The 13,142-nt window shown below is 56.4% G+C and overlaps 2 protein-coding genes across 2 annotated transcripts; both read right to left on the reverse strand.

Annotated features, from left to right (window-relative positions):
• Nucleotides 1-393: 393 nt before the first annotated feature.
• Nucleotides 394-9,604, reverse strand: LOC112903435 (mitochondrial metalloendopeptidase OMA1-like). The gene is made up of 3 exons (XM_025972707.1): nucleotides 8,597-9,604; nucleotides 8,355-8,506; nucleotides 394-907 (listed from the first exon to the last, which is right to left on the reverse strand). Exons 1-3 carry the CDS (start codon nucleotides 9,527-9,529, stop codon nucleotides 658-660), a joined length of 1,335 nt encoding a protein of 444 aa, XP_025828492.1. The 5' UTR covers nucleotides 9,530-9,604; the 3' UTR covers nucleotides 394-657.
• A 1,844-nt stretch (nucleotides 9,605-11,448) lies between these two features.
• On the reverse strand, nucleotides 11,449-12,301 carry LOC112903451. Its single transcript, XM_025972727.1, has one exon. It carries the CDS (start codon nucleotides 12,204-12,206, stop codon nucleotides 11,808-11,810), a length of 399 nt encoding a protein of 132 aa, XP_025828512.1. The 5' UTR covers nucleotides 12,207-12,301; the 3' UTR covers nucleotides 11,449-11,807.
• Nucleotides 12,302-13,142: the final 841 nt, after the last annotated feature.

The raw sequence follows: 13,142 nt of genomic DNA on the forward strand, positions 1-13,142 counted from the left end.
CCCGGCGCCCGCAGCCCTCCACCCGGCGCCCGCAGCCCGCCGCCCGCCACGCGCAGCTCGACGCCCGCCGCGCGCCGCCCGCAGCCCTCCGCCCGGCGCCCGCAGCCCGCCGCCCGCCGCGCGCAGCCCGGCGCCCGCCGCCCGGCACCCGGCGCCGCCCGCCCGCCGCCCGCCGCACGCCGCTCACGGGATGGATGGGGGAGATGGGGTCGGGGGCATGTGTGGGAGTAGCAGGGGCAGTTCAGACCAAGATAGTTTTCTTCTCACCTCAAAACTTAAACCCTAACAGAATGGTCTAACGGATCTAACGGGAGGACCATGGAAGGGAACAAAAATAAACTGGAGGCCACAGAAGGGCGTCTCAGTTTTCCAGGATTATAGAAGGAAACGTCATTTGCTTGAGGGTCTTTCAGAAAATTTTCCCAACAATTATTGACACTATGGACAACTTGGTTTCCTTTTTCCTGGTCACAATTAAAGCAGCTAAGCTCCAGTTTGGGCTGAAACGGAGGCCCATTCAGCCAGACAACATCTGAAGTAGCAAGGGACAGAAAAGATATTTTCATCTTAAAGGCACAGGCCACCACTGTCCACTAGTGGTGCTAGGATGACCAACCTTCTCAAGCATTTGAAACAAGCAGGAGTAAATCCCAGAATCTAGAGGAAACCTCCAGTGCTTTGGCCGACACTAACTTCCCTGTATAATTCCAGTGCCTCGTTCATGACATTAGCTCGCGAGAGAAGCTCCGCTCTCTTCTTACTCGAAGGATGAGTTGAGAGATAATTGTTCAGTGCTGAATCTCCTCCTATCTTTGCTAGTTTCTCAAAGACTGACGGGGCTACTCGTGGATCATAACCAGCAGCACCAAGTAGCAGGAGTCCAATGTGGTCAGCCTCTATCTCCATCCTAAAAGAACATGAGTAGCAAACAAGATCAGAAGAGTTTCTAACAAGCAACAAGGTAGATCAATGAACAGCAGACAAACTCAGGACTTGACTCTTCTAATGGAACTTGGTCAACTGCCTTAGTGGCCAGTTATTTCTAAATGACACAAATTACTAAGGCTTCTACTGAAGATTGGATAATAGAGGATAATAGACAGGACTTGCTCCTGCAAGTCACATGGAAAAAGGTGGCTAACTCCTAGCGACGAAGAAGCATTGTTCCAAGATACCTCAATAAACATATCAGTACTCATATGATGCAACACATCAGCTGTACTTAGGTAACCAAACTATGCAACAGATGAACTGCAAAAGTAACCAAACGAAAAGAAGCAACTGTCCTTTGACTAAGTTCCATAATTTATGAAAAAAGCACATCATCTAAAATTTACTTCTGCAAATGACTTCCTCATTTACTAAAGGATGGAGAGGTCAAAATCATTTATTAACAGTGACATGTTGTGCCTCCTCTCACAAAGATTCCAATTCACCGATGCTTAAAGTGGAACATGATGAACTTAGCATGGTCACTGATCGTATGACATGATCACTGATCATAACCTTAAGTAAACAGGGCCAACCTATTGCTGTTATTAATAAATGCCATGCATCTCAATTCGCAACTATAGACTCGTTCCATCTTAGGAAGTGAGGCTAGTGCAACTGGTCGGTTTGAAAGGTGTGGCTGTGCGTCCCAACCATCTTCAACTTGAATTTGGGAGCCTAGTTCTTCTTAATTAAAAAAAACACCTAGGTTGGATCTTTACTAGTCCCATCTTTCAAATGGCCAATTTTCGCATCCTTCAAAAATTTCTAAAGCGATGAGCAATAAGAAAAGATTTATGGACAATTCACCTGTCACACTATATATTATAAAGACCTATGTGATAAAGGCCTAGTGGTTGTGCCAAAAGTATATCATTGTAGACAGTTTTGTTAGGCTGGAAGCAATACCATGCCAATGCAAGCACCTGAGTACTGGCAGGCGTACTGAAGCTACTTTCCAAAATAAAAAGGGAAGGCACACGTTAAGAGGATTTGTGTGAAAACACAATACGGAGTATCCATAAAAAGAAGTGAAACTGAGAGATGGGCTTCTCTCCAACATCCTGCTTGGGGCAACAATTAGCAGTCATGAACTCATTTGTAAGTGTCAAGCACAAGGAGTTATACTAATAACAAGACTGGTAGTTCTTAGAAACATAAATAGTATGTGTATCTAGGACCAGGAAAAATGCATCTGAAAATTTTTATGTGCTATGCCCTCTGCCAATCCATAAAAAGCCATGCTTGACAAACCACGGTTACGGTTTACACTGTTCTTGAAAATTTAAAACATCAGCCATGTCAAGTGGCAACTGATACTAATCTGACTATTGTATCTACACAGCTGATGTCGGTAACAATAACAGGACTTCGTGAAGTTTCTGATACATTTGCCTAGATGCTAATTGACCAGTCATACAATGAACTGACAGAATAAGATGGCCGCAATTAGTTTTTGTGTGTCTACTCTAAGGAGTTTGGACCCTAAGGCATGCCACATATTGAGATCTACTTATAAAGCTCAATTTTGCGTTTTACTAACTCTTAGGAGATTGTGTGTCGGAGGAAATCTCCAGTCGGGTGGCGGAATGCACCCGTCTAATCCTAGTTAAGGATGGGCTTGGAGGAGACTTAGAAGCGCTTGATCAAAAGGCGGATGAACGCTGGAAGGACACAGGGATTTAGAGTGGTTCGGGCCGCCGAAGCGTAATACCCTACGTCCACTTGTGTGTGTATTGCTTGACCTAGATGGAACTTGAGATGAGTGTAGTACCCCTAGCGGTGTCTCTTGAACCTGTTTGCACTCTCCCTTTTATAGTCCAAGGGAGGTGCTTACACTGAGCGGGGCCCCGATAGGTGGGCCCGGCCAACAGGAGCCTATTCTACGAGAGATATGGAGATCATCCTCTCGAGCTCCTCTCCGTAGTCCTCTCGATCGGGAAGTTGATGTGCGTATCTACAGCCAGGATATGGCCGTGTGCAGCCTTGTCTTGCACAGTGACTGCTGTCAGTGTTGTCCAACAGTGAAGCCGTGTCGTCACTGTTGGGATGGAACCTTCTGTCAGGCGGTGAAGCAGTGCTGACCCATCGCGCCGTTACCTCCGCGCGCACTGTTGCAGTGCGCGCCTCGGCTCACCCGTTGCAGGTCATCATCACGCACGCGCGCAGCGCCGTGATGGGACTGTACGCCGCTTGCGCACAGTATACGGTGACACGACGCGCCGCCTTGGAAACAGACCGTGGTGTCAGCCTACCTGCCCCGTGTGTCAGTGGCAGGCCACACCTTTTGACCTGGGCGCGCCCGATCCATCTACCACATTAAATGCTGGTAGGTGGGTTGGAGACCCGTGAAGGACCTCCTGCCACGGGCACGTGGCAGGGCCAGCCCCACGCCCACCGCAGGGGCGGCACGTGGCAGCACCGGACCGCTTCCCGGGGGGAGGGGGGGTCCGGGCCCCCCCGAGGCCGGTTGGAGCGGCCAGGCCCGTGATGGTCTGGCCATCACACGTGGCGGTCCCGGACCTCCTTGGGAGGTCCGGGTCCGCGAGGGCTACCCGAGAGCTCTCCTGCGTTCATGGGGATGTGGAGGCCCCGGGCCTGTAAGAGCACGGGGTTGGTCTGGAGACCATGGTCCCAGCTGTCAGGCCCAGACCGTATGCCACGTCACCCGGAGGGCGAAGGGGAGGTTACGGATAACCTACTGTCTCCTTGGTGGTCACCCTGTCAGGAGACTCTCTGACGGGTTGTTGCGCTCTCCTGTGAGGCGACAGCGAGACGCTAAGAATCTGTACACCCTAGCAGGAGCTACCCCTGTCCGGATGTACCGACAGAGGCCCTCGGGCCCACCTCGGGTGAGGGATGAACCCGCAGGTGGGGCCAGATCCCAGCATTGCGCCGGGTGGACAGCTTGCTCCCACCGGGGAAGGGCACGGATGTCCTTTCCCCCATAGCGGGATCCCCGAGGGGCCCGTCCCCCGCCCGCGCCGTGCGCGTCTGGCGGTTCAAATTCTTGTCTTATTCGAGCCCGTCCTGTGGCTCGGGCGGTTCGGATTCCGCCTTCCCCCCTTCTTCCAGCGGCCACACCTTTGACTGCCGGGCCCGGGCCCACCAGTCATTGGGTGTGAGAGAGGGGGCCTGGTGCAGGCAACCGTTCGGATTTTCCTCGATCGCTGCGGAGCTCGAGAGGGCGAACAGTTTTTAGATAAAAGGTAGGCTCCGGAGAGGCCGGCTACCTTTTCGCTCCTGCCATCAACAGACGCCGTAACGCCCCTTCGACTTAGCTCATTCCTTGCAATCAGCTTCCTTGCGATCGGCATCCTCCTCTTTCCTGCTCCTTTGCGATCCATCCATAGCAAGCTCAACGCCATTACCATGGCTTCGCTTCCTTCCCCACGCCGCTTCTAGAGTCAGACGCAGCTGGACGCGGTGCGCCGCCTTCTGGGATGGACCGCACCAACGCAAGCCGGGAAGATTAGGGCCGGCAAAATCCCCCTCCACGACCTTGCCGCGGGGGAGTTCATCCTCTTCAACTCGTACGCCATGTGCGGGTTGGTTCCCCCGATCTCCTCCTTCTTCCTCCTGCTCCTGGAGGAGTTCGGTCTCCAACTTCATCATCTCACCCCCCACTCCGTCCTCCTCGTGGCGGTCTTCGCCCACTTCATGGAGATGTTCGTGGGGTGCGCCCCTGCACCACCATCTTCAGGCATTTCTATGCCTTGGTCGGAACTGGGAGGAGCAGACGCGAGGTCGGCGCCTACTACTTCCAGCTTCGGCACGGGATGGCGAACTCCTACATTAGCGCTTTCCCCAGCTCCAAGTGGGAGGACTGGCATGAAGGCTAGATCATCGCCGAGGCCGACCCCCACGACCGTCTGGAGCTGCCAACAGAGGGACCCCAGAGCGAGCGGAGCACCTGGAAGGCCAAGCCGACGATACCGGAGGAGCTCGGCCCGGTCCTTAATCGGGTCAAGAATCTCTCAAGGAGCGGCCTAACGTCCATGATGGTGCTGGGCGACTTCCTGAAGCGGCGAATCGCACCCCTGCAGCAGCGAACAAGAATGGCCTACATGTACACGAGGCCAAATGATTGCTGCAGGATCGCGCGCGGGCCCGGCACCGACTTCACCAGGGCGGAGCTGGAGGTAGCGCTCCGGGCGATGACCGGCGAAGCGCTCAGCCCAGAGTCCCTGGTCCTCCCGAGCGGGGTCAAGGCCCTGTGCGAGGACCAGGCGTTGCGGTCGTCAGTCCTGGCATCGATGCCGACCCTGGACGAGGCTGGCCTGGCGGTCCGGCAGTTGGGAGGCGACCCCAATCGCGGGCTCCACATCCCCGGTGCCTCACCGGACCGCCAGTGGCGCACCAGCCAGGGTCCCGGGGAGCCAGGACCCGGAGGTCCGGCCCCGCCGGGAAAGGAAAAGAGAAGGTGCCGCCCCGGCTCGAAGGAGTGACGAGGCCCAGGGGGCGGCGCCCACGCGGAGCAGCCAAGCCGAAGGGAGCAAGTCCCGGAGGCTCCAGCGTGGCGACGGCTCCTTGGTGCGGGAACCGGCCCTCAAACGCTAGAGAACGGCGGAGGCGGAGAGGCAGAGCGGAGCTCCACCGCCTCCGCCTCAGCGCCGGCAGCCGGAGAGGAGACCGGAGGAGGCGCGGCGGCCTTTTCTGAGGCAGCAGACTCCTCCGCCGCCACCGCCGACGCGGCGATCAGCGACGCCACCAGCACCGCCCCAGCCAAGGCCGCAAACCCCACCCTCGCCGCCAGAAGCACCAGTGGCCGGGGACATCCGCCAAATGTCCGGTGGTCCTTCGGCAGAGAAGGTGGTCCCCCCAAAAGTGCGGGGCAGTTGGGAATGGTTCGATTTTGAGTAAGTAGTCTCCCTCGGAATTTTCTGTTATCCCAATTTGTTTCCTGGGACCCTTACCTTGTTGGTGATCTGACAGGTCCCTCACATCGGACGCCACAAGCACGTCCGCTAGAGCCGCCACATCTGGGGGTCCGGCCCCCAGTCAGCACCAGCAGCGGCCGGACCCAGTGGTCCGGAACCGGAGGTCGCCACACCCCCAAGGCCCGAACCCACCCCGGGGGAGGAGGCCACCGGACCTGCTGCGCCGACCGAGGCGCCAGCAACAGCAGCAGCAGCAGCCGCGGACGCCGTGGTGGAGCCTCCACCAGCTGAGTCAGCCGCGGCAGCCGAGGCAGTAGCGCCGGAGGCAGCGGCGGTGCCGGAGGAGGCGGCGCCGGAGGCAGCAGAGGCGCCGGAGGTCGCAGAGGCCGTCAGCACCACCACTCCACCCGCGCAAGAGGAGGAGCCGGAAGTGGTGCCAGGGAGGCGCCTTCTACCAAGTCCAGCAGAGGTCCCGCTTCCCCGCCTTTTTGCCAAAAGCCTGCAGGTTCATGAGGAACTGGAGGCAGGGATCCGGCGGGAGTGGGATAGGCTGGAGGCGGAGCGCCACCGGCTCCTCAACTGGGAGCAACGCCTGGAGGACCGCATCAAGTCTGTCACCGCCCGCTACGCTGATGAGCGCGCCAAGCTCGTGCTGGAGCGCGAACTCCTGCAGGAGCAGCTGCAGCGGGCTCTCGACCGAGAGGCAGCAGCCGCCCAACGGGAGAGAGCGGCCGCACGGCAGCAGACGCGTGCCCTCGAGCGGGAGCTCGCGGCGGAGAAGAAGGTGCAAGCGGCGGCGGACAGGGAGCAGACCGCCCTGGAGTTGGCCAACCAGGCCAAGAAGGTGGTGGAGATGACCGCGGCGCAGGAGGCCACTCTTGCAGAACTGGCGGCAGCCGCGGCAAGGAGGGAAGAAAGGCTTGCCGCCCGCGAAGCAGAGGAGGTGGCCCGGCTCGAGGAGCTCCAGGAGCGGGAGGCGGCCGTGGAGAAGGAGTTGGCGGCCGGGACCTGGAGGCTCCGGGAGCTCGAGGTGGCCCTCCAGGAGAGGGAGGCGAAGGTGGAGGAGTTCCAAGCGGAGCAGAGCGCCAGCATCGGCCGGATCGTAAGATGGGCCGGTGAGGTGAACTCCTCCCTGGGAGCTCTCGGAGCAAACCCCATCAGGGTGGCAGAGGCTCCTTCTTCACTTGGCGTCGCCCTCCAGGTGCTGGACTCCACCGCCGAGCGGCTACAAGGCCTGTAGTCCGGCATGCTCGACCTCCTGGAGACAGAAGGGAGAGCTGTTGCCCGGGGAACGGCTGAGTACATCCTCACCTGCTTCCGGAGCCACGACCCCGCCGTCCAACTAACTCCCGTCCTGGTTGGTCCCATCCGGGCAACGGCGGCCGCCGCGAAGGAGGGTGTGCAGGAGGCGGCCGACATGGTGGCGTCCCGCATCCGACGCCGTCCCGACGCCTCCGGACCTCCAGGGCAATAGGATTAGTATTTTTGTTGTTGTTTTTGTAATATAACTTTGTGATGCGATGCAATATAGTTCCATGTACATTATTAATAATGCATTTAAGTATTTGCGCGTCTACTTTTTGCGAAAAACTTAGCTGTTCTCCTGATTGCCATAAAACCGAGGTCCTGCACATGACTTAGGATCGACGTTCAGTAGACGTCCCCACGAGGTCCCGGTCTGGCTAGCAAAGGCCTTGATCATCACGCATTGCAGATCATCATCACGCACGCGCACGGCGCTGTGACGGGACTGTACGCCGTTTGCGCACAGTATACGGTGACACGACGCGCCGCCTTGGAAACAGACGGATTTACCGTAGTGTCAGCCTACCTGCCCCGTGTGTCAGTGGCAGGCCACACCTTTTGACCTGGACGCGCCAGGCCCATCTACCACATTAAATGCTGGTAGGTGGATTGGAGACCCGTGAATGACCTCCTGCCAGGGGCACGTGGCAGGACCAGCCCCACGCCCATCGCAGGGGCGGCACGTGGCAGCACCGGACCCCTTCCCGAGGCCGGTTGGAGCGGCCAGACCCGAGGCCGGTTGGAGCGGCCAGACCCGTGATGGTCTGACCATCACACGTGGCGGCCCCGGACCTCCCTGAGAGGTCCGGATCTGCGGGGGCTACCCGAGGGCTCTCCTGCCTTTACGGGGATGTGGAGACACCGGACCTCTAAGAGCACGGGGTTGGTCCGGAGATCATAGTCCCAGCTGTCAGGCCCGGACCGTATGCCACGTCACCCGGAGGGCGAAGGGAGGTTACGGATAACCTACTCTCTCCTGGGTGGTCACCCTGTCAGGAGACTCTCTGACGGATTGTTGCGCTCTTCTGTGAGGCGACAGCGAGACGCTAAGGATCTGTACACCCTAACAGGAGGTACCCCTGTCCGGATGTACCGACATCGTGAATACCTCATCTAGTGACATTGCAGCTTATGCAGAATGTGCATCACAATGAGCAAGATGAAACGCGGAAGGCATACCTCCGTGAAAAGGGCAGTCTAAGGAGTAACGTTGACATTGTATTTATCAGGTCGGGCATGTAGATAAACTGCAGGACGACAATCTGCAGGATTGCCACCCACATGTTCTTTGTGATCTGCTCTGCGACGTGCCTTGCAATGGCGTGCCCAACCTACAAAAATGGCCTGCAATATTAGTTCCAATCCTCTGCGTCTCTGTGATCATCCAAAATCACAATGAGCCTGGAATCCAGGAATCATACCTCATGCCCAAGCACAGTGGCAACCTCAGCATCCGCCCTGAATTTGTCAAGCAGCCCAGTGAAGACTACAATCTTGCCACCGGGCAGGCACATTGCATTGACGATGTCGTCTCTGACAACAATCACCTCCCAATTGAGCCCGTCAAGGTGACCCGTCTGCGGCTGCGCCCCCTTCGCCTTACCACGGTTCCGGCACTCAGTGACCCACCTGTCATCCAGAACCTCGTCGTCTCGCTGGGCCGCAGCAGCCGCTGTCGCGTTCTTGCGAGGGGACCCACCAAGCATCGCGGCAGTAGCGTCGGCATCGCGATTCTTGATGGTGTGGTCGTCGGAGATGTCGCCATACCCATACGAGGCGTCCTCTCTGTACGAGGCGTCGTAGCGCTGGTGGCCGGCGAGGCCACGGTGCACGGCGCGGACGATCTCCGAGGCGATGAGGCGGACGCGGATGCTGTCGGGGTGGAGCGGGGGCAGGATCTTGGGCCCGAACTCCTTCTTGAGTTCGGCGAACTGGGACTCGCCGAGCTGGCGCTCGAGCTTGGGCGAGAGGATGATGAAGTGGGAGCGGTTGGTGTAGGGCACGGCCTCGAGGTGGCCGAAGTAGAAGGCGACCGCCCCGCCCCCGGTGATGAAGACCGCCGCGGTGAGCTTCCGCTGGTCGTGGTACCATCGGGACCCGCCGCGGCGGCGGGTGAAGTGGATGAGCTCCTGCCGCCCGGAGGTGTAGTAGTGCCTAGGGCCGGGCAACTGCGGCGGCGGCGGCGGTGGTGGGGAGACGGCGGGCTTGCTGCGGAGAACGCGAGAGGCGTAGAAAGAGTAGTACCGGGATGCTGGAGACTGCGGCGCCGTCGGCGGAGCAGGCGGCGCGGCTACGTGGGGCCTGTGGCGGAGGAGTCGCGAGAGGACGGAGCGCGAGTTCCTCAAGCAGTTCATGCTGTGTTATTTTCCCCTTCTTTTTGGGGGGATTTTTCGGGGTGGCGTTCGATTGCTGCGGGTGATTTGGAATTGGGATTTGCAGAAGCTACCAGATGGCCGCACAGCAGCAGGCGGCGGGCGGCGAGCGAGCGCGACGCGTCACGGGTCGCCTCTGGACTCCTTGAGAAACTTCCGCAAGGCCCATACTTACCTTTTTGAGATGCATGGCCCACGCTCCACAGCACTTAACGTTTGGAGATGGACGTGCACATATTATTAGTAGGCCTAATTGGGCCCGGCTTTGGATGGTGAAGGACTGGTCCGGCCCACTAGTGATATCACGGCGCAGAAGTTCTCCTGTCTTCAGCTCTTCAGCAACGCCTCCACGCACCTCCAGTCGAGACGATCGGCCGGCCATGGCTCGTGACGAGCGGCCGCGGCATCTCAAGCCGCTGCGCTCAGAACGACAGCAATACGGCGATCTGGGGCCACACCATTGTTGTGCAGGCGCGTAGATGCAGGCCGCTTCCCCAACACAGTTCACACGTTCATGGTTGTCGTGAAAAACGGCGACGGGGGCAGCGCCGCAGCGATACCAGCGGCTTGAGATGCCGGCGGTGTCGCACGAACGAAGCATCATGTCTCCAAATGTCCGTAGTCAATCATGCCAACTCAGCATGGTGGCTGCAGCTCTAGACACGGTGAACAGGCGCTCAGAACAAGACTGCAAACAGGTCTAGCAGGGTTCAAAGAGGACATAACATGCTGAAGCACCAAACTAAAGAGATCTCCGTCCGTTCGCAGAATTGATCATTCCTGCCTTCCAGGGGCTTCAAGGAAGGCGTGTCCTAATACCTTTTGCCAGGTCTAATTTCGCAACATATCACCATCGGACTCACTTTTCGCATGAATTCACACGATTATCATCCAACAGAAAAAGCCAACGCTTCAGGACAAGATGGCAGAAATGAAATGCGAGAGATCAAATGGTATAGCAAGTCGACTGTAGTAAAAACGAATGCTTCCAGGCTGGAATAGGCGAATTAAGATGCAGAAAAGCTGGTGGCCCCAAGGCTAAATCAATTTTTTCCACAAAGTAAATAAATAACTTAACAAATACCCACTCGTTTCAAACTTCTTGAATATCACCCTATTTACTGCGCTGCCAAACAGACCATATAGCACTGTCAAACTGTTGATGCAAATGCAAACATAGGATGGCAAAAACTAGACACATGCAGGTTGAAAGACATGGATCAAGAATTGGCACGTCCATCCACTGCAGCAGTTAATGTAGAATTGCAAGGCATGAATTCACTCTTTCTCAGGAACACTAGCAATATAAATCATTATCGAAACAGGCATCTCCAGAACCTCAGCTTGAGTAGAACTAATTCACAGTTCCAACCAAAAATCAAGTCTGATAAAAAGGAAAGGTGTATCCAGATTTAACAAACTAGCATGAGTCAACTTGTATCATGATCACCCCTAGTTCATCTTGTTCATTGCCGTACTTGTATAGCACCCCTATCCAGGACAGGAACATTCTTGTTTACAATCAGTTAATCCTGGGTACCAGCTTCCCCAAGCACACAAAAAACTGGATACAGTCATACAGGTATTCTAATTTCTAGACTGAAATACACTTAGGTACTCCACACTATGAGGAACTAGAAAATGGCACTCTTCTTTTGTGACTGAAATCCATTTATCAACTAAACAATATGGGGAACCAGGTACAAGTCCTAATAAGCTTAAACATGATGTAACAGTCAAACAAACAGACGAAATCTCTACATCCAACGAGATATCAAGGGCAAATTTCAAGTGTCGGATTTTTTTTCCCTGAAGAAACATAGATCACCATGATAATACAGCTACTAGACACAACCAATTATATTTCCTCTGAGGTGAATTTCTCAGACATGCAATTCAAATCACACCGGAACTCCAATAGATAAACACCAATTCATGGGTAAACAAGTTGATTATGATCACACAATCAAAACAGCCTAAAGCATTAGCATTTCCAACAGCATTTTCCCAAGAGAGTTTTAACTCGTTTATGTCATAGAGGCAGGGAATTTACTCAAGATAGGATCTGCAGCAGAAACTACTACCATGCTGTCTCATGTTCCGATTGAGATCTCAAATATCCAAGCTACAAAATAAACCAGGAACCAACCCAGGCAAGTCCACTGATAAAGTGTGCCTTCTAGGAACAGAAACTCGTAAGGGGAGGAATGAAGAACCGCGAGATCAGCAAACAAGACGGGGATGCGGCAGCGGGCGCGGATCAGTCGTTGCGCTTCTTGAGCTTGTCGACACGCTGCTGCATCTGCTCGAGCCTGACGACGAGCTGGGTGACGGAGAAGAGGACCCAGTAGAGGAGCAGCGCGGCGGCGATGAGGAGCGCGTTCCGCTGCGACTTCATGATGGACTTCTGGTGGCGGAGGTGCTCGGATGGTGTGCAGGCGTGCTCGTCGTCGCAGGTGGGGCGCGTCTCGTACTTCCAGTAGATGTCCATGAGCAGGAAGAGGCAGAAGGGCACCACCGACATCATCGGCTTGAGCGCGCTCCGCACCACGGAGACCATGCCCCGGCGGAGGCCGTCGAGGCCCGGGAGCGTCAGCAGCAGCAGCATGACCGCCTCCGCGCCCGCCGCGTAGCCCAGCACCACCCACTCCAGCGCCATGGATGGATTCCGATCTGGGTGCAGGAGGGGAGAGGGTTTGGGGAAGAGAGGTTGGGGACAGATCGGGCGAGCGTGTGCGTGGGCGATGGGTGGGGGGATTTTTCGTCGGCTTTAGCGAGGGGAGCGGAGAGGAGGGCGGTGGATCGGTGAGTCGCCGCGTGGAATGGGTCTACAGGCTGGAGGTGCCAAGGGAAGCCAAGGGCCAGTGGAGGTTCTCGTGGACGCGGTGTAGGCAGGTTGGATGCGTACTCGACGGACGACACGTTCGAGGAAGCCGGTGGCTGAGTCATGGGTGTACGGGAAGGGGCGGATGCGCAGGTGGGCACGCGACATGTGGTGCCGACCACTGAGATCGTCGTGGACGGGCCTGATCTGCGGTCAGAGCGCGCCTCCCGTGACACGTGGAGGTTTTGGAGCTTGGAAGGAGAAATTATTTTGTCTCCTTTCGTCCGAGACGACGAGTCGTGTAGAGGAACAAACGAAGCAAAGAAAAAGGGAAGGTTTTCTTCTTTGGAAAAAGGGAGGTTTTCTTCGCTGCGAAGGTTGGAATCGAGGCGCGGCGACCGGACCGGACCAGCTCGCAGTTTCCCTTCGATGCTTCTAGAACCCCCCTCGCGTCACTGTTGCAGGACATGGAATGAGAGTGCTGGTCATCTTTTGATGTGACGAAAATTATGGCAGCTGCCATGCCCAACCGTATGGGAAGAGCTTGAAGATGGTGGTTACTGGTTAGCCATCTTCGCAAAAAATAATGAGACGATGGTTAGTAGTTCATCAAATTGTTTGCTACTAGTACACTGTGCTACTGATGTAGGCCGGGCTGAATGCTGCTGGCGCCGGTGCGTTGGACCGGGCCGAGAAAGCTCAACCCCTCTGCTGGGCCTGCCCGCCCACGAGCAGAATGGACGCTGTCACGCCGGGATCTCTTGGCAAGGA

The sequence above is a fragment of the Panicum hallii genome, chromosome 1 (assembly GCF_002211085.1).
Source record: "Panicum hallii strain FIL2 chromosome 1, PHallii_v3.1, whole genome shotgun sequence".
Lineage (NCBI taxonomy): Eukaryota > Viridiplantae > Streptophyta > Magnoliopsida > Poales > Poaceae > Panicum > Panicum hallii.